The following is a 22078-nucleotide window of genomic DNA, read 5'->3' on the forward strand; positions in this document are numbered from 1 at the left end:
CTTCCATTCCTCACAGATGACCGAATGAAATGCACCTCAACCTTCGACAAAATTACACATTTCACTAGGTTTAAACATTGTTGGAAACATTTGGGTCAATTTAAGTACACAACTCAACGAGATACAAAACAACAGAACAGAAAATACGATGTCTTTAGCTAAATAAAAAGTTAACACACAAACCGAAATAAAAGCTAAAAACCTTCATAAAGCTGTTTTAAAATAACAGCCTCTCTAATGTATTAACATGGAAATTCACAGACATGAAAAAAACATTTTCTTGCATGTCATTTTCCAGTCATGATATTAGATCTGCTGTCTACCTAAAAAACAACAACTTCTGCATCTTATAACAAATGTAACTTACGTGATCTTTTCTATCTAACCGGTGCCATAAATATCAATCAATCATTTATTTATCATTATATTAGTCAGAATCATCAGTCTAATTAACAAATTTAGTCAACCTCGAGTAAAGATGCATGCTTTTAGTTTGGCACAAGTATGCACCACAGCGTGTTTTGCTTGTGACTGCCATTAGAAGGTGATTGAGCGGAACTGCCCCAAGCTACATATGGTGAAAGTCCCTCCAGGCTGATTTAAGCCGTGAGATAAATGTGTCCTTCAGACTTCCTAATATATAACTGCAACCATCAGAAGACGTCAGGCTTTAAATCCCTCCATCCCCTTTATCATTTATAAATGATTAACTAAGTTTGTCATATAAAAGGGAAGGAGTGGCTCTAAATCCAGACGGAGGGAAGGTGGGTGGTGATCACCTTGAGACATGAGGAGCGTGGTCTGATCAGATCGAGATGAAAGGCAGATGGAAAGAAGGACAGGAGAACCTGGAGGCGGCGGAGTGAGGTGACACTTCTTAACAAGGTAACAGAAGGAGAAAGAAATGGACCGAGACAGTCAGATAGGAGATATGAGGAAGATAGAAGGTCAGATTCATTAAAAAGATACAAGGGTATGTTTGATTTTCTTTGCCCCAAGCTATCAGCTCTCCAGAACAATCTCACAGGCAGTGAGTTAAGGTTAGCCCAGATAATGATCAGTCATACACTGTCTGCACGGACAGGGAGACAGCTAGAGACAGAAGTGAGACGAGTACAAAGAGAGAGCCAGAAAGAGTTTTTAACCTTAAAAGTGAGACACCTACTTGCTTCTTTAATCGTTTGCTGATGGGAGATAGATTTTGTTAAATTTTTGAATGAGGTTTACACTCAGGCTGAGCATGAATGTTAAGCTTTGTGTTGATGAGGGGGTTGACATGACTGACAACTGACAGTCCCCCAACCAAAACCAAAAGAAATATCATCCGTCTTACAGCAGACATTTTGACTGTCATATGGAAAAAAACACAGTTGTGTCTAATAACACTTACATGGCTTTGTTCCATTCAATTTTCAGCATGGACAATATCAGAACCAAGAAACTGAAGCAGTTAAATGGAATTAATTCGTCATTACTCTAATAATTTACATCTGTGCTCTTCCTGCTGTGATATGTCAAAAACGCCTATTAAGTCCACACAATCCAGTTGCCAGAATAACGCCATGTTTTGGCTTAATATACTTGTTTTACTCGCCATGATCACAAATGGAGATGGTCCAACTTTCCATGAAAAATAGCCGGTTTTGCTTGCCAGAAAAATGGCTGGAAATGTTCCCAGGTGTCCTTCAAAATATCCAGTGGTGTGACTTGAAGTGCCATGCAACGATATGTGACATTTCATAATAAAATGTCTCAAAAAAGCTAGACCTTTGTTCTCTATTTGTTGAGTTGTAAACTTACATTATCCAAAATGTTTCCAACAATGTTCAAACTCAGAGAAATCTCCCATGATCCCTAATTACTTACTATTTAAATTGTATATATCTGTTTAGATGGAACTGCTTGCGATGGAGCTTTGCAGCTATTTTACCACAGGTTTGTTGACACCCTATGTAATTATTTTTATCAAGTGGGAGACACTGTAGACATAAATTCATCATGTCTCAGACTTTGGTGTGAACTGTTGTTAGTGTGAAATATAAGATGTGAATGTAGTTAAATAAACATAGACTGTTGGTGAGAGAAGTGATGCAAACACTAGTCTCTGGTGCCAAAATTGTGTGCCCAAACATCCATCTGACACCGTCCCTAGGAGGTTTTGCATCACCGTAAAACTGTCCTGGCCACATGAGGCAGCTAGTCAGGAGACCATATACACAGCTGGTTTTAAGTGTTTGAACAAATGACCAATGTGGACAGTCTCAATAGGACATGCTAAAAATGTTCCACAGGCTCTCGCTCCACGCTGGTAAGCACCCTGGAAAAATCCCTGAGCAATTGGCATGTGTTAGGAGAGGATAGGAAGTGTGGAGGCAGAAGAGAGGACAACACAATCTGTCCTCCTGCGTGCTCTCTGTGGAGCTGTGAGACCGAATTGCCAGCAAAAATTTAATTTAGCGAGGGGATTTAGCCCATTCAGCCTCTTACAGTTCTCTTTGTTTTGTCAATGTCTTTGTTCAACCGTAGCTAAAAGAAAATTAACTATTATTGGTACAAAAAATCTTATTGACCATAACCAGAACAGGATTTTACATAGATCACCAGCAGGATCGTTTTGTGTCTGCTCGAGCAATTGTTTTAAATGAGAGAGAGATGATGTTAGACGTCAGAACAGTGCTGCCTCAGGGGTGGATGACAGATCAAATTACATCTCAGTGTCTGTGTCAATGTGTTAACCTTTGCTGACAAACAGCAGCAATGGATTTTCTGAGCAAATCGGGTTTACGAGATCATTGTGAAAGATCTTATTTAGTCATTAAAATAAAGATTACACAAAATTTAGCAATTAACATTTACAATTAACCTGTAATTATGGCCTAATCTTTGGCAGTTTTTCTAATTCCTCTCATTTCAAAACAGTTTCTGCCTCGTGTCTTTGTAGTTTACTGTGAAGACTTTGCAGCATCCATTTGTGCCAATTTGACTCAAAGTCAAAAGGAAAAGGAACGGGTTCAACTCTGTTTGTAATATTAAAGGATGCATCTCTCGCAGTCCTTTGTGTAATGGATAAAAACAGCAGAAAAATTTATGGTGGGAACTTTAACCCAACACTGAATGATTGGAGGCTTGAGACAGAAAATAAATGAGCAAGAAGAGACGGGCGAGATGGGAGAGAGTGACTGACGGACAGGGATATGTTCCCAACACACAACTGTTGACACTGAAGAATAAGGGTTATTAGTGTGGTTAAGGCGAAGGTACTCAAAAGTATGATATTTGAAGCCTTCCACTCAGCCTTGTCATATAAAAATAATATTCTCCGGTATACTGCAGCGAACACTTAATGTACCATCTCCAACTATCACTCGGGAGTGAGTGAGAGAGAGAGTGGGAATACAGACAGCTTGACAAGAAGAACACCTACATCAGAGTGCGTTTTGTTGATTTTAGCTCAGCATTCAATACAATCTCACCCATGAAATTGACTGGAAACACTCTGGGCTCGAGTACCACTCTGCAACGATATAGGACTTCCTCACAAGCACACCCCAGACAGTACGGATTGGCAGTCACACCTCCTTCACATTCGTGCTCAACACTGGAGTCCCCCAGGGCTGTGTGCTCGGCCCCTTTCTGTCTCTAACTGTAGACCCATGAATACACTACCAGACATCAAGAGAACTATCTATATGTCTATATGTGGATGACACCATCATCTTCAACAACAATGAGAGTTTGAGAGGAACAATCTTGCAGAGAGGCGCACAGAGAACAATCTACTGCTCAACGTCAGCAAAACCGAGGAGCTGATTGTTGAGAAAACAGGAGGCACATCCCCCACACATCACAAACTGGCATGGTTCATGTATGGCCCAGGACAGGAAGGCTCTACAGCGGGTGATTAAAACCTCCCAGATCACCATTGGCACCCATCAACAGAGCATCAGTAATATGAATGAAGCGAGATGTCTGCATAGAACCCAATGTACAACCCTGTGTTGTAGAATGATGGTGATGTTAAATGAACCTTGAACCTGCTGTTTGCCTTTTGCAAGAATTCTTCTTCCACCGCCTCCTCTCCTTCTTCTTCAATTCTTGTAACAGTATCAGCTTTTTTCAATCTGAAGACGTACCCCTAAATTCAACCAGATCAGTGTTCGGTCTGTCTCTAATCTGCAACAGCAGCGGAGCTGATAGGTTTCACTCTATTCTCTAACTTTAACCTGCTGTGACATCACTGGCAGATGATTTAGTTTTAGAAAAAAATAATACATTTTTTATCACTTGTGCCTAAATTACTGTAATATCTTTAGACTGTGATGCCACTGATATGAACGCGCTAAATAATTAAACTTACCTAAATAGACTGACCTCATTTGACCGTCACAGACGCTCAGATAAACAGAATGAAATGAGTACAAGAGATAATGTGCTATAGATAAAAACATCTAAGCTGTGTGAGCTCAGTGGCCTCAGCAAAGCCATTAAGACAGCTGCAAGGACATAACAGCATGCCATATACAGTATGGATGTCAAACAAAACCTCCATATGATTACTGCTGCTTGACTTTAAAAGTCGAAGTCCCTGCCATTTTAATTAGTTTAGTTCTGCCTGTCCAACTTTATTTCTCCTGATGTCAACTCACCCTGACATTTACCTCATCTGCCCTCCACACAGATGAGCTTGCACACAGATGAGCTTGCACACACACACATACACACACACACACACACACACACAGACACACAAACTTTACATTTCATTATTTTTTACTTCTGTTGTTTTTTTTAAAATCCAGCTCTCCTGTTTTGGAAAACTTATACAAAAATGTCATCATCTTGATCATGCTAGATCATGGTGACATTTCATGATGTGACTGGAATCTTTCAAAACCAAACCAATATGTTTTTTAAATATGTCGAAAACTTTTATGTACAACTTGAAATCGCCCTTTTTTATTTAACTATGTATGCATTATAAATGCATTTACCAGTACTCACAATTGTGCTATGAAATGTACAGTAATAGCAATGTCAGTGGCAACCTAACCACAAGGTATACATTAAGTCTATTTTTTTTGTTCAGGATATGTAGTTAAATTGGCCCATCTCTATATTCACATTTTGTTCACAGCATGTTGTAAACAACATTACAAAGATCCACTGTGGTGGTGTTGATCACACAGCAACCCTGTTTACTGTAAAAATGACACAGGTGTTTACCCGTCTGGTATGAATATCCAGTCTCAGTTTGAACCTGTGATAGAGGAGTGATTGCACACACCGAACTTCTGCAATCTTTTGACAGTAACCATAGGAACACAATCTGACACACAGCGTTTTTCTCACCTACTGCCACATACATCTGTTTACCATTTTGTGGTGCAGATCTAATGAGAGATGCTATCGGGCTGGGAGACGACAAACACACTTCACTCATCCCTGAAAGTGCACAAACATTTGGACTTGCTATCTCACTGATGGTCTGAGGACAGGCTGTGCTGGAAAGTACAGTCACATTCATCAGAGGAAGATACAGCCAGAGAGAGAGAAGGAGAGAGAGAGGGTTCAATAAGAAATATGGACAGGAGGAAAGACTAAGTTAAGGCAGAAACTTCAGAGAGCCATGCTGCATTATGACACAGTGCAAGATCTAGATCTCCCTTCTCTTCATACTAACTCATCCACTCTGTTCAGAGCCAAGCTCTCAGCAAACCAAACACATAATTATAGTTTCCATTGAGCAAAGATGGAGGGGAATTAATTAGGCAGCAGTCAAGTTGGTTAAACGCTTCTCCATTACACCATCAGTCTCTGTTCCCTCCATCATTCAGACATTAACTAATGGAGGAGAGTGTGAGATAAAGACAGAGCTGCCTTTAATTAGCAGACACTTTTCTTTTGTATTAATTGTGCCTGATGAACCTCGGGATCCTTATAAATGCTTCCTAATCAGCGAGTGATTAGAAAAGATCTGAGAGGGCAGAAGATGAGTGTGTTTGTGTATATTGTAAATGTGTATGATAGATAGATAGATAGATAGATAGATCAACTCAACACACACAAACACACACACACAGACACACCCACACACACACACACACACACACACACACACACACACACACACACACACACAAACAAAGTAAAACCATCCCACTACTCCCCCATCTGGGAGAGAGGAAGTCTCTAACGATAACAATCCATCCTTTCCTGCGCTGCTTTCCTTTAGATTGCATTTCTCCTCCAGAATCTCTCCATCCATCTACTGAAATCCCATTTTCATGACAAACAATAAGACACACACACTCACTCCGTCACTGCTCCCTGTAGCTGTCAGAAAACTGGTGGGAGTGCGGGGGACAGGGGAAGGGGGTGATGGGAGGGGAGGGGAAGAAAATAACATGAGTAAGGGGAGAGGTGACAGGAAAGGAATGGAAACACGGTGAATCACCGGAGAATTTGAGGGATTACCTGTGAAGTGTTTTTGTGTGTGTGTATGTGTGTGTGTAGTCATAACAGTGTGTTTGTGAGGCATCCACCTAAACCTGAAAATGGCTAAAATACAGATAACCTTTTCTCTGTCTGCACATTCATCCCTTTGTGTAGCTACTCTACCTCTATCTACCCATCCAAGCATCCACATGCATACATCCATGCATACAGCCATACCTATTGTCAGAAAAAAGACTTTTGACGATTACTAATGACGTAAAAACCCAAACAACAAGAAATCTCACCCATATCCAAAGATGTTGTGAGTGTAGTCAGAGTGAAAGAGCTAGCAGTCACCTAAACAGAAAGCTACTAATCAGTTTATTTGCGTGAAGAAAGAGCTGCCGTACTCACCGGCCTTTTCAGTCTTATGTGGTGGTTTGCTGAGCTCCTGACCAGGCAAACAGGGACACAGCCCATCACATTTTAGTAAGATCGTCTTCCCAGAGAGGCAGCTCTGAAACTCCAACTTACACTGTAAAAAAACACAAAGAAACATAGGTAATGGAGCATTGATTTCACAGACTGACTTTAGATCAGTATACTTGTCATGGGGCGTACTCAGCATGGCAAAACAGTTGTATATTTTCTGCTGTTGGTCTCCAGAAAAACAACCCCGATGATGACATCAGGGTTAGCTTAGTATGACTCGACGGATGTAGACTGTGGGTATAAGCCTGGCATTGGCCGACAATTTCAGCTGTCATTCTCCTCTCCTTCTGCTTTCTGCTTGTTAGAGTTTTCAAACTCTTTAAAACTTTAAACTGGTCGCTTTGAATATAAACAAGCTAGCAGCTGTCACCTTTTTCTTTTGCATGGATTTAGGCATAGAGATGCTAAGACTCGCCTCCCCATGTGTAAATGTTCCCCCCCGTCACTAGTTTGCAGGGGCACTGCTGTTGCATCCTGGGAACTGAGCGGCCCAAGACAAATGTGGATGGTTTAAAGAAATGCAAACCAGATACGATTATTTTTCCTCCAAAAGCAGAATGATAATGGGTGCAGTCAGATCTTTTTTCCACTCTGGCACAGCGTTGTGGAAATAGGTGCGACTAGGCGAGACTAAAGTTATCTTAGCTTGGCCTTGGAGAATACACTGTAAAATCTGGCAGTAAAGTAGACTAATCATTTTAGGTTATTAAAACTTTTTAGCTCTTACAACTTAAATTAAATAGTCTACTTTACTTTGTAATTCTGGGGTAATCAGACTTTTTTTTTTAAAGTAAAGTTTAACTTCACAGTGTACAAACAGAGTACACATAAAACTTCATTGGAGTGAAAAAAGGCAATGTTTCAACCCACCAGGAACTTCAGGTCAAAATATTGCCATTTTTCCTTTGACAGTGAGACAGTGAACACGACTTCCTTTCTGAAGACTACAAATACATGTGGAGTTTAGAAGACATGGACAAGTCATCGGAGGCCTAATGAGGAGGTTGCATTATGGGAAGTGTAGTGTCCATTTTTTTGGATGTTGGCCAAAATTGAATCTAAAAGTCAGGCTTTTTTGGGATTTTCAACACTGATTTTGACTTTTTTTTTTTTTCTTTATGGAAGTGTAACGCTTAACTGGACCACTTCTTAACCCTCCTACAGAGAAAGAGTAATGAGTTCTACAGGATGTATGTTATAACTTTGCTCTCAGTATGTCAATACAACCGAAAACTTTGAATATGAAACTTTCTTTGTTGAGCTGATTAAGGGAAAGATTTGCTGAGACAGGCTTAGTCATTGATCTTCGATGAACAGATGCATCCATTAGGCAGCCATGTAGACACCATTAGACACGGAGAGGCCGAGTGACATTCTATTATACACGGCAGTACAAGCCTAATGCAATGCATAAAGCAAGTTTGACTACATCAGAATGTAATTTAACACTATAAATCTCATTTCAGGTAAGTGAGGGGTAAGAAATTGTTTGGACTAGTTTGGGGGAAAAAAATCCAATTACAAGATCCTTCCAAGAGGAATAATGAAAACTGAAATGAGTTATGTAAATTCTGTTTGCGAGATGATGGCGAAGCTTTGTCAGGGTGAGACCATGACTGTGCATAAACACCTATACACATATCATGCCATACACAGGCTTAGCCTTCTCCTGCCAGCCACTTTCAATTTCCCATGTTCTCATTTAAATCCGTCTTTTCCTCCCTGTCACCTCTCTGATAGCGCTGCTAATGTTGCTTAATGAAATTTGTTGACAAAGGAACAGCGCTCTGTCCTGTTCTCAACATATTGAATTAGCTGTCTGAGGAGGGAGGAGGTGAGAGGGAGAAGAGAGTGAGAGGGAGTGAGAGAGAAAGCCCAGAAAATGGATGACCTCCCCCAGTCACTGTCAGCACACTGAGAGGCCCCATGAATCTTTATGTTTGTCTCTCTCCAGGGGTTAATGCGGTTTTGATGAAACAGTGTTTTAACACCTGACTTGGTGGAGTAAAAATAGAGGGGAGGCGAGGAGAGGAGAGGCGAGGAGAGGAGAGGCGAGGAGAGGAGAGGAGAGGAGAGGAGAGGAGAGGATGATTTAAGAGGGGGAAAGTAATGGACTTAACTTAGTGGGCTGAAGCCTCTCAGGAGATGAGAGCACTGTCCTCTTAATAGGATATTGAGTGTGTGTGTGAGAGGATGTGTGTGTGTGTGTGGTTACGATGAGGGAGGCATGTAATGTAATAATAAAACATGAATAAGCTTGAGACCAGCAGCTCACTGGTGAGCAGAGTTTAAGTTGCGCCACAGGGACCCATCACTCCACCAACTAACTGAACCCCTCCAACTAAATTACCACAGAGAGCAGGGGGACTTCCCAGGCCTCCCTTCTCCTTTGTTCCTGCTCTTGTTACTCCTTCAACGCTTCTCCTCCTCAGCACAGCTTCAGGCAGGTAGGCCATTAGGAAAGCCTATGTCCTTACTTACTCATACACGAAGAGTGAGAGCTCCCAATCTCCGGCTGTTTCATACCTCTGTGTTGGAGGCTTAACCCTGAAGTGAAAGCAGCGTGATCGCAAAATGTCTGGAAGTCCATTCGGTTCCTGCAGGGCTGAGCTGAAAATCACGCCTGATGTGCCGACAGACAACAGGAAAACATGACCGCGGATGAACTCTGATGTTTGCTTTTAATGATTCTGTCCCCTGGATGTTTAAAGAATGTCCCTGTCTGTAACGCTGCAATGAAAAAACAACACTGAGCTGGTCACAACAGTGTCCTGAAAGCACATATCTCACTCAACTTAGCCAGTATTTGTCTCACAAACACTTTGATTTCAGCTGTGCAAGACACCGAAGAAACGTCTTACGTTTGTACGAAGCACCTGTGTATTTGATACTGCTTCACCTCTGGCAACCAGAAAATAATACAAATATAAATGTGGATGTCAAGTATTCACAGTCTGTTAGACCAAGGACAGACCAGACACAGACCAGTGCTTCACTCCTTTATGTCTTTTTCAGCCACATGATTTAAACTCGACAGTCTGGCCTCCATCTGCTCATTTCCTTCTTGACTAATCATAAAGGTTAGACATTGCCTCTCTTATCCCCTCTATCATGACATGTCATTGTTAGTTTATGTAACTCAATCAATCTGAAATTGAGATTATGCGCAGAGGTCAGTGGCTGGAAATGTTGCTGGAGTCAGATGAGAAGGTGGATTTTGGAGATCATTTCCCCAAATCATTCAGGGATGATTTTTAGCTGCTGGAAATACCTCTGATAGATGACCCTGATCTCAGCCATTTCTTTAAAAGATGGAGAAAAGTAGTGCTGGAATCATCACAGTGGAGGAAGACAGGAGTCAATATATAGATGTTAAAAATGGGACAGCAGGAAGAGAAGAGGAGGCAGAAGAAAGACGGGGAAGCAGACGAGCGAAAAGGAGACCGAAGAGTATGATTTAAATATTAGCTATCAAGAAAAAGAATTCAAATATTTACACCATAAATTATACAACTCAGCTCTTCAAGTGCTGTTGTATGCCTTGAAGCAATCCTGTCATCGCTTTTATGGATGAAAACAAACAGAATTTTTGATAAATAATGAAAACTAAGCAGTTTCAGTAAGAGTAAAGTATTGAAAGACAGAGGAAGACAAACGTGAAAGTTAAAGAGAGATAAAAGCAAAAGGGAAATCTCACCTTGGAGGAGTAGGTGTGTCCATCAGATCCACACACAGGACTTGTCTGGAGCGCCGAGCAGAGCCTGCATTTCCCATGGGCGCCCGCTTCAAGCCGGTGCTTGTGGCCTGCACTGCCTTTCCTGGGTTTCACACTGAGAGAGACAGAATGAAGGGGAGACAGTATGTAAAGTGCATTCATGTGGTGGTGAAAAACGGGTTCCCAATTTGGAAAATTCAAGTGAAAGGCCCCTGAAGTTGGATCAACAACTTAGAAAGTCAGCGAAAATGTTGAATCTGATTAATTCTTGATATTTATTAATCAAAATTGGGAAATTACTCAGTGAAACAAAGTCTCTTGCACATACATGAAAACACGAAACAAACAATGATATCTACAGCTCTTGAAACCAACTCCTCTCTAAACTATATATAGCTATTACTCTCATAAATTTATGTATGAGAGAAAATTGAAGAGCTGTAATAACCTTCCAGGTGGGATTGTTATCCAAACTAGCAGAATCAGTTCTCTACACAGCAGAAAAGTGTTTGTGGTTGTCAGGGTCAACTGAAGCAGAGTGAATCCTGATTGGTCCGCAGAGGCCTTTTCCATAACGGGTGTAATTAAGTTTGATCCGAATCTTGCAGCGATTTTCTATCTAAGTGCTCTCAATGAAACCACTGCTGCCTTCTGATCCGTCGAGCAGAGACGCAATTAGAGCCAGTCATACTCTTTACAGAGAAACATTCGGGACAACAATAAATGATGCAAAGTGAACATCAACTACTGAAGTGAAGAGGTGGACAGCCATACGTCTTTCACATCTGTGCTCTAAAACAGCCCAAACCTTTTCCGTTAGAAGGCCAAAACTGAAATTTAATGGTGGGCCGTGGGCCAAAAGCAAACATATGGCAGCCCATTTCTGCCAGTTAAGGAAAATAAATTGATGAAAACTAAGCCTGGATGAAAAATAAAGTTCCCATGGTAAATCATCATTTTTAGATGAATGTTGACTTTTTGTAAACCAATAATTACGACTTTTTACATCATAATGATTACATTTCAAGTCATGATTATGACTTATCAGTGGAATATTTTACATTTATGGGATATTTTTTTCATCAAGCTTAGTTTTCATCTTTTTTAAATCTTGAACTGGCTAAAATGAGCTTCCATACGAATGCCTATTGTCTTATGATGCAAAATGGTACTAGGGTGCAAATATCCCTTAATTGACTGACTTGATTATGAAAAAAAATACTAATTATTAAGGATCAGGCTTTATTTTTATGAAACTGTATTACTTGCATTAGGCTAATTTAAGAGCAAAATTAAGACTGACGCGACACTACAGACCAGTTTAAAATATCTCTGGCAAACCAGGCCCTGAATTAGCCTTAAAGCTTTGTATAAGACTAAAGTAAAACAGTTTCGAACATCACATTAAGGAAGAGTTCACTGTTCGGTCCCTTGGTAGAGATCTACACTCTGTTAAAATACAAGACTCAAATCCTAGGCAGCGTGTCAGCCGCTTCCTTTGTTCTTTAAAAGTGTCACACTCTCCGACAGAGCCACAATCATTGTCACGGCAGATTAGATATGCTCACTGCACTGATAAATAAAACAGTGCTGCCAGATAAAGTGAGATTAAGGTAACGATTAAACTTGCAGGTTGATGTTTGAGACGTTTCCCTTCATCTCCCCAATCCCGTACTTCTCTTCCTCTCCTATCAAGTAATCTTTGCATAAATGCAGTGAAGTATGTGCTGAAGTTATAAGTGTGATTTGAAGGGCGGGGGTTTACTTGGCTTGGGAAATTAGTGCATGGATGACAAATATTTAGTGAGAGAGACAGCTACAGAGAGAAGAGTGGACAGATGATCTTTAGATATATGAATCTTGAACAGAAACAAGAAACTGATCTCTCTCTCTCTTCGCTCTCTCTCCTTCATATACCACTGTGCTTCACCCCTGCTGAGAGCCTCCATGTTGCACTAATCTGGAAAGACTCTGAATTGACAGCATCGCAGCCCCCTCGCAGCAGGAAAGAGGTGTTCACAAATTAACAGTGCAAGCCTCCATAATGTTGTTTATGTATTATAGCTTGCTGCTAATGTAGATGTACAAGCCTGCAGCCAAAACATAATCGCCCAATAAGGGAAGTCAAGAAGTATAAAACCACTTGCATCAGTTTCAACAAGAGGAGGTAAAACATTTTGCCTGAGACGTTAGTGTGCTGACAAAATCAAATAGTTTGTGGATTTTAGGAAACACAACAGTGATACAAGAGTGTGTACAGGGCATCGTTAAAAAGGCTATTTTGGTATAGCAGTGAGGAGTTCATTCTCATATTACATGTATTTATCTTACATCGCCAAAAAAAGATACATGCCCTCATGCAAACAGCTGTGTTTAATTTATAGGATAGTATGAAATAAAAGTTGTGTTTCCTTCACTTGCTTCCAAAACAAATGCAGATAGAGATCTTTGGGACAGGAGGCGGTGCTGCTCATACTGCTTTTGTCCACAGGGACCGCCAGAATCAACAACAGATTAGTTTTTTTTGTAGCTGCTTTAACTTTTTTGTCTGGAGAGCAACAAAGTTTAGATTTGCCCTCTGAGAGGACCCTGAATCAGTGTTATGCTAATTACTGCAACTAATTTAACTTGTAGATCAAATAATATCATGGTCCAAAGCTTCAGGGAGTGACGCTGTTCGGGAAATACAAATTTCAGGTGAATAGCTTGACAAATTAAGCAACAAATAGGACGTGAAATTAATGCAATACAAAGAAAAGTGTTAAAACCAAGTATCTTGGAAACTAATGACTTGAGGAAATCAATTAAACCCAAGACAGACAAAAAAACATTCAGATGTCTTTTGGGGGGAAATGCTTCTTGAACTGAAAAATTGAAAAACCTTCAAATTGGCAACGTAACAAGGTTGACAACACAAACAAATTGGATCCTGACAGAGTCCAAAGAGCAAAGAGATAGTTTCATTGAAAAGACTTGGCGTTGAGAATATGTGTCTGTGTGTCTGTGTCACTGAAGCAGATTGCATTCTTAAACACAGAGTACAAGTTTGTTGCATGTTTCTGCTGGGTGTGATTTATCTAACGTGTCCTGAGAGTCTTTTAAGGTACTAAAATCAACTTTGCATAGTTACTTTGAGTTACAGGAGTTGACTCCAAGTTGATAATAATTCCATATTTAAGGAGAGACAAAGTCCTGTGTTAAAGCAGCAACAACTCATTCATTGTTCTAACACTTAACCTGAATCAATGCTTATGTTGTGTTTGGGGCCCTCTTTAACAGCTCAAAAAACAGACTTTATGATTTCATTGTCCTGATGCTTCATGACTTATTTTCCTATTTTTATGATAACTGCTTATGAACATGATCTTAAAGGGATGACATCTAGGATTACTGCTGTTTGTGTTCTCAGAGACCTCAGTGGTGAAATATGGTTAAATACATTGGATCATGCAGTTTTTGCTATATCAATGGTAGGTGCTGACAGTACTTCTCACTCAGTGCTGACTTTATGTAGCTGGAGTTTTATTTCATTAGCGGTCTAAAAGAGATCACATGCACACAACACAGATTATTTACCTATACCATGGAGGTTATGCTTCTGTTGGTTGGTTGTTTTTTTCCACATTAACATTTGGTGCAGATCCAGAAAAGGGACGGATCAGGTTTTTCCGACTTACTTCAACATTGCGAGATTGGGCGTTTCTCAACTTTTTCGTTCATTTCTCAGGGAATAATGCAAGGATCTTTATGAAGAACATAATAAAATCTGGATTTAGTGGATTTAAATAAGTTTGCATGGAGCGTAGTCTTCTCTCAGATGATATGTGGTAACAAATAGGATATTGGATCAGGCTTGATTGAATTAAAGGGGCCATTCTAGTTCTATATTTGCTCACTTTTTCAACAGTGCAGTTTGTGTCAAATAGAAGAGTTACTACTTCAATACTCTTCTACCTATTGGGTTTTAATGAGGCCAGTGTAATACAAAACATTTTTTTTGAAGTTATAAAATCGGTTGATTCATTAACATTAATTACACACAAACAGCGGTGGGATCTGGGAGACCCAAAACAATAAGAAAGCAAAGTGGTAAACGGCTGCCTTCATATATCACTTTTTCCCCAAAAGGCTTTACAATTTGGCTTTCACACACACACACACACACACACACACACACACACACACACACACACACACACACACACACACACACACACACACACACACACACACACACACACACACACACCAATGGCAGCAAGCTACCATGCAAGAAGCTGGCCCGATCATCAAGTGCTTTGGGGTTCAGTGTTTGCCAGGGAACTCTTTGACATGTGGACAGGAGGAGCTATGGATCCAAGCAATAACCATGTGGGCTGCTCTACATGCTGAGCAGCAGCTGCCCTCTCAGTAAAGTCAATGTTAACAAAACCAGGGGTAAGTAAAATGTCAGATGACTGATTCTCACCTGTGAGTTGGCTGCTTCCGATTGGTGCAGATGGCTGTTTGGTAGTCATGGCTGACACACACCTTGTGAGGAGGGCAGCGAACCTTCAGACAGGGGTCCTTGGTAGCATCCGGACCTACAGGGAGAGATGTCAGGGTTAAACTTCATCTCTGAGCAGCACAAAATAAGTAAGTGGCAACACACATAGCAGAAGAATCAGCATACTGTAGTGCCGAATTTGAAAGTTGATGCAGCAAAACATCAAGCTGTTCTTTTGGTTTTTCACCTGGCAGATTCGTACGTTCTACTAACTGAAGCAGGCAGAAAAATAATGAGTTGGAGAGAAAGACGGAGAAGAAGAATGGTAAAAGGTATGAAGTAAACGTTGAGTTTTCCGCAGTGTGAGCTGCTTAATGAGGACTATTCTCTCCGAGCGTCGACCCCATCTTCCTCCAAATCAATCTCCTCAGTGACATTATAGCCGTGGCAGCCAGGCACAGCTGGCTGTAGTCCAGGGTGACAAAAGATCAAAGCAGCTCATTGACTCTGAGCATTGTGTCATTTCACACAAGGCTAACAGCACAAACCCACTTTTATTTTACAGACAGAAGTAAAGAGGGAAAAACAAGAGGCGGAGGAGGTGAAAAAGACACAGTGGCAGTAAAAGGGAGAGATGAGCTTTCTCACTAGCAAGGCTGACACCAGTACAATGTGAGTTTAACGGTTATAAAAAAAAAAGAGGAAGCATTGGATGTTAAGGATGGATGAATGGAGTGATGAACGTGAACTGAAGAAATTTTCCATTTACATCCATTTACACTGTAGATCTCAGCTTTAATCTCAGATGCCCAGTCTGGCTGCTGTGCAAGCTTCACCAATGTGGAAGGAATGGCTGATAATATGGCAGAAATGTGGAGGGGGACTTAAAATGCATGTGAAACCAGCAACGTGGCCAATCTTCTCTGTTTGGGTAAGAAACAGTGGGTCTTGAGGTGAGCAGTGGTGACGTAGGGCGAGACAGAGATTGTCAATGTAGTTGAAGAGACTGTCCTTCCCTTTAAGAGTGCACTGGAGACCGGCCACTGTCTCTTAAGCTTGGTTCAGATTGTGGATATAAAGATGGCTGATGCGAAGAGTGCATTGTTGGGTACTGTGCATGAGGGAGGTGGTGGATGAGGAGAGATTTGAAGCCGGCTTTCAAGCTATGCCTATGGCGAACGGGATTCTTGGCCCTTGCAGATGGAATAATGGAAGCCTGAGATCAATCTAGACTCATGGGTTTGAGTGGAGGTGTTTAAAAGGCTGAGGTAAGTAAACCACAGAGAGCCAGAAGTTCTGTTGGAAAGTTAAGCGGATGTTGTTGGAGACTTCCATATAACTTTATTCATATTTCACCTGCAAGCAGTGCCTCATGTTCACACAATCCTGTGCGCCTGATGCGTGTTCTCATTGGCTTGCATGGGGGGGCGTCACCTGTTGTGCTAGAAACTGTAAGCTAAAAAGTTGTTGATTACCCTAATCTTTGCATTAACTTCAAGGTTAATCTTGTCCAACTTTCTAGGTTGCTGCAACGGTGCAATAAAGAACAAAGTGTGGTCTGTTGTTGAGAAAAATTTAGACGAACAGGACAGGAAGGATTAACCAGGTAGAAGTAGGCTTCACAGGCGATTAGAGGTCTGGTTGAAGTGCGGCCCTGTTCCTGAACCAGTTACTCTCATTAGTTCAAGTGAAGTGAGAGACATGTCAACATCAGGCAGTGAAGTGGTGGTCATGGTGACCCTTTCAATCACAAAAGCTGTACTGGATTTGTATTCAAGAAAGATAAAAGGCCTAACAAAGAACAAAAGCAACAAAAAATAAAAAAGCTGATAAAATGAGATCAAAAACAAAGTCGCTTTAAACCACAGACAGAGACCACATGCAGTCACCATGGAGAACCGAGCAAAAATGATTTCAAATCCCAAGTTAATTAAGACTGAACACAGAGTGTATAGATCAAAGCGCTATGTACAAGTCATTAGCATGTGGCTGCTAACATCATAAAAATGAGAGTGGCCTTGTCTCCATTAGAGGCCTAATGGGTTGTGTTTGAGCCACAGCTGGCATCTGCTGAGAACATCAACTAGTTTCTGACCTGATCACACACTGCTCTGTTGTTGACATGTGTGTTTCTCAGCGTTAAATCAGCCAGAGAGTCACATACAAAGGCCGGTGGTTTTCTTGTCTCAGTAACGCTGCAATCTCAACAACCATCTATAGGAATAAATAAATACATATCATCTCTTAACATAACTCTGAACATATCTGGAGCTGTTAGAGGATGTGGGAGAGCTTTCTTTATCATTGAGGTATAAGAAGGAACACACAATAAAGATGGTGAAGCTTAGATAGTCTCAAGGGAAGAGATTCATAGTACGCTGCACACATCTGTCATAACTGAGCAACACACTCGTTTCCTTACAATCTGTAAAACACATACACAGATACAAAAACACATTAACCAGCCTGCATGCCCTCTGATATTCCCCAGAATGCAGAGCGACGATATGTCAACCTTCCTCCTGATAGCTGTCTGCTCTGCTGTGTGTTTCCATCGCCTGCTTATTTGGGCCTGTCCTCACCTCCATCTATCAGTGCTGGAGGAAACCCATCTTATTTCACTTCGCTGCAAAATGACTTTATCACTGCGAGGAAATGAAAGATGAAGGGAGAGGGGTGAGAGAGCGAGAGAGAGGAAGGATCGGGTGGAAAAAAGGAGGCTCGTATCTGGTTAACAGAGGATTGGAGGGCAATTTAGGATTAGTGCGTGACCTCCACTCTCAGACAAATTGGAAATCAGACACACACATGCGAATGAGCAAGTTTATCCACATACTGTACACGCACTGATACACAGAGCGTCACATATAGATGATTACACAGATAAAACTTTTTCATAAACAGCAAAAAAAAAAAAAGTTAATTTGGAGGGACAATAATGCTGTGAATGTGAAATCGTTTTAAACTGACATGATTCGAATATTTATGGCATATAAAGGAAGAGAGGAGGAGAGAGGAGATGAAAGGAAAGGAAAGGAAAGGAAAGAGATGAAGAGGTGGATGGAGGCAGGGAGGAGAAGCGAATGGAAGAGTGTAGGGTAAAAGAGAGTCTTATCCATCTATTTAAAGCTTGAGTGAGCAGCACTGGCGGTTAAACCAGCCAATCAATTGTAATGCAGGAGCACTGCAGCACACTCTCGCCACCTCTCTTTCACTTTCCTCAATGCGAGTCTCTCGTCTCCTTTTATCCCCCTCTCTTCTTTCTAATCTTAAGTATGACTTTATTCTCATCCGCGTGTATGAATAAGTCAATATGCGTGAGCAATAAAACTTGACATGCCTTCATTCATTCCAAAGTGCCAAGTAAAAACTCCTTTTCACACTCTTAACCACCTTTTTACCTTGAAAATGTTATTGATTTATGCAAATGAACACAGTTGTCTGCTGCTGATAAGACGCTGCAAAATGAATACATGTACATGATTCGTGCCTGCATGTGTGTGCGTGAACTGCAGTGAAAGTATTATGATTCCTGAACAGGAACTGCTTCATGGAGGAGCTGTGAAGATGCAGTGCTTTGAAACAGGTAGCTGATAAGGGAGGGAAAGACGGGGAGAATTATAATATATAAAGTTATAATTATGGTTTCAGCATGGTTTCAGCAAGAGCAAGAGTTTTGCTCACAGACATTACAACTAATTTGTCCAGCCATTGTCCTCGGCCATATGTAAGGCTGACTGATGACCCGTGGGTGCTGGGTTACCAGTCTGTAGGCGTGAGACAGATGGAGGAGTTGGCGGAGCTGTTGCTGGGGGTGGTGAGGGCACAAGACATAAACCGATCATTAACAAATGAACACAAATACCCTCAGTTTGAATGTAACGGTTAACTCTACTAATTATACACACTGAAGTGTGTTTACAGGTCTTGGGGAGTACTGCTACATACAGTATATGAAGAAAGTGACATAAAGCTTTCTGCGGCTCAGAGGAAGCTGCATTTAATCTGATAAATTGCCTCCATTGATGTCTCTCAGTGGCTAAGAAGCATTGTAGGTAATGTAGGCACCAGGTTTTTGAAAAGAAAGGTTTTGAAATGGTGTGTGGATTAAAATATATCTCTCGTTCTGCTGTATTGTTTTTAAACAGTTGCTAATGAGTCCAGTGGTTTTATAGGAGTGCAAAGCTAGACCAGTGGACTGCTTTTCAAAACCTGGCACCTACGTTACCCACAATGCATTTAGCCAATAAATGACATCACTGGAGATAATTAATCAGATTACATGCAGCTTCCTCTGGAGACACAAAGGCTTTATACTACTTTTTCCACATATGTTGTCGTGCTCCCCAATATCTGTAAATGCACTTTAATGCTTATAATCGGTGGAGTTACCCTTTAGGTCGGGTACATTTACTGTTCTCCAAGCCGGAAACTGACATAGTTTAGTGCTTGTTGTCATTTTCAAAGATGTGTTTGGATAAAAACATTATTTTGTGGTGTCAAAACTCGAAATTAATGTGCAGTTTTTGGTCCGATTACTTTCAAATACAGTGAGTTATTGAATACAAATTGCATGGTTATTTATGTAATGGGTAACATGATCCACTGGATTACTTCAAAATATTGTATGCTAAAAAAAAATGGATGCAGCCACACAAATCTGAGCTCCACAAATAATCTTATTTCTCTATAAACATTTCAAATAATTTTCAATGTGAATAAATACACAGCACTGGCACAAACTAAAGGTGTACTGAGATGTGGCTGTTTTTTTATTCAAAGGCCAAATGGAGGACTTTGCTCTTGTAACGCAAAGTGGATCACTTGTCTTGGAAACCTCCACTTATAAGAGCATTGGTTATCAGGAAGATGCATCCTTTTGCAATTGCCATATTTTAACGATGTTGGTAAAAAATGTATCAGGAAATCCTTGACAATGAAAATATAGTCTAATTGCACGTTTTCAAATCTAATCTAGGATGATTTTAGTTTTGCAATCTGATTATGTAATCCCAATTACATGTAGCCTAATACATTACAAACCAACCCTGTGCCTGTTTATTTCAATCAAACCAGTTATTGCAAATGGTAACATAGTTAGATTTTTTGGGAAATACTCTTTAATGAAGCTCTCAAAGAGTCTGAGCAGCAATGAGTATTTGGCTTGGAGAATGTATCCTACATTAACATTAGGTCTTAATTTAACAATACCAAAAACTCAACAATAGAGACTCTCATGAGTTAATTGCACATCACAAGTGGGTTTAATATTAGATCTGTCTAACTCTAATAGATTGGTATCTGCTGCGAGCAGAGACTTGACACATCTTGGGATTTTTTAAATTTCAGACACTGACAGATGTTTTTGATGCAGCCTTTGGTCTTTGGTTGCCAGGGCTCTAAATTGGCCGCTGGTGGACTTTTCTCAAAGGGTGCTGCAGGACCACAGCTTTTGATTGACGACCTATGATTTCATCATGTTTCTCTCACGGTTGTCAGCTTTGGTCTTCACAGCGTAAATGAGCCATTATGAGGACGGTGGGGTGGTGAGGGGCACTGTGGCAGCAAGCAGCGTTAACAGTGATAACAGAGTGATAGTGCATGAATATGACTGGACGTTACTGGTCAGCTGCAGTGTTGTGGCCTGCTCTTTGTGCCACCTTGACAGGACTTGAAATCACGAACAATTGAAATCACAACTCTGCAGCCACTAATTCTGTCGTCCTCAATGAGCTGATTTATTCGCACTTGAAACAAAACAACAAATCAAACACCTCTAACATGAGGTCAAAGGCTGTACTGTACCTACTGTATGACCCGTTACCTACATGTTTACCTAAGAAACCAAGACTCAGTCACACCCCTTCTTTCTATCACAGCTGGTCTTCATCTGATTAATCACAATAAATGAAAAAAGAACACCCGATTTCAGGACAAAAAAAAAAAGAAAAAAGATTTACATCAACTCAATACAATAGCAATCAACACAAAGAAATAGCTCTTATAGGTAGCCAAGCAGCTGTTGTAGTTGATGTCAATCAGCTAATGCAAGTGTAATCTCAGCTCTCTGCATGACCTAAAGATGTGCTCCATTTGGGAAAGAAATTAGTTGTTTGAAGCAACAAAATTTTACTTCCTGGAGAGAGATAGTTGATTATTGAGTCTTATCCCAAGATTGTCAAACTCGACGGTTTGGGTTGGACGCCAACTGTCAAGTGTCAGTATTTGATGATCTGGACTCAACAATCAACTATCTCGCTCAAGGCAGTTACAGTTGCTTTAAATTGCTTCATTTGTACAAACAGCGATGTAAAAGTGATCCCATGTCTATATCTATATGCAGTATCTTCAGCTGTAATCACTTTTTTTTAATTGAACATTAATATTAACCCTAGCGAGATAAAGCTTATAATCTGTTTACAATCTGACTTCAAAATCTGGACATCTCGTTGCTGCTGTACATTTCACTGCTGTGTTAGTTTGAAAGCGCTGCTGTTGCTGTCAGCCCAGCATCAACAGAGCTACCATCTGGTCAGATCTGCTTTTATATACTGGGGGGGAGGATCAATATGCCTCTTGGTTGGTAGCTCATGCACAGCGAGCACAGCAAGTACATAAAAGAAAATATATTCCCTGCTGAAATCAAAACTTGCTGTATCTTAAAAAAAAGCTTCATCTGACTGAACATGAAGATCAAAGTTATCTTCATCAAGCTCATGTGAAAATAATGTGTGTACGTATCTTTCTATGAGGGATCCATTAGCCCTCTGTGCACATGTAAAGGGATATGTGGACTATATGTTCCTTGTATTCACCAGCTCTCCTCACCGTCGCACAGATTTCCCAGCAATCAAAGCTTTGTTCCCCTGTGAGTTACGCCATTCTGCCCTCGCTGTTACCACAGTTACAGTGCTCTCTTGTGCACATTGTGCGTCCATTTTCATCTGTAG

The 22078-nt window shown here is 40.7% G+C and overlaps 1 protein-coding gene across 3 annotated transcripts in view; it reads right to left on the reverse strand.

Annotated features, from left to right (window-relative positions):
- The window catches only part of spock1 (SPARC (osteonectin), cwcv and kazal like domains proteoglycan 1), a 122362-nt gene that overhangs the window by 13878 nt on the left and 86406 nt on the right, over positions 1–22078 (reverse strand). For all 3 annotated transcript variants that reach the window (XM_084353319.1, XM_084353318.1, XM_084353317.1), the window contains exons 5-7: positions 15111–15225; positions 10625–10757; positions 6850–6970 (exon numbers count right to left, since the gene is read on the reverse strand). In XM_084353319.1, the coding sequence (XP_084209445.1) occupies positions 6850–6970; positions 10625–10757; positions 15111–15225 (369 nt within the window). The remainder of the gene's footprint in view (positions 1–6849; positions 6971–10624; positions 10758–15110; positions 15226–22078) is intronic.

Source organism: Pagrus pagrus (genome assembly GCF_965226575.1).
Source record: "Pagrus pagrus genome assembly, chromosome: 5".
Taxonomy (NCBI): domain Eukaryota; kingdom Metazoa; phylum Chordata; class Actinopteri; order Spariformes; family Sparidae; genus Pagrus; species Pagrus pagrus.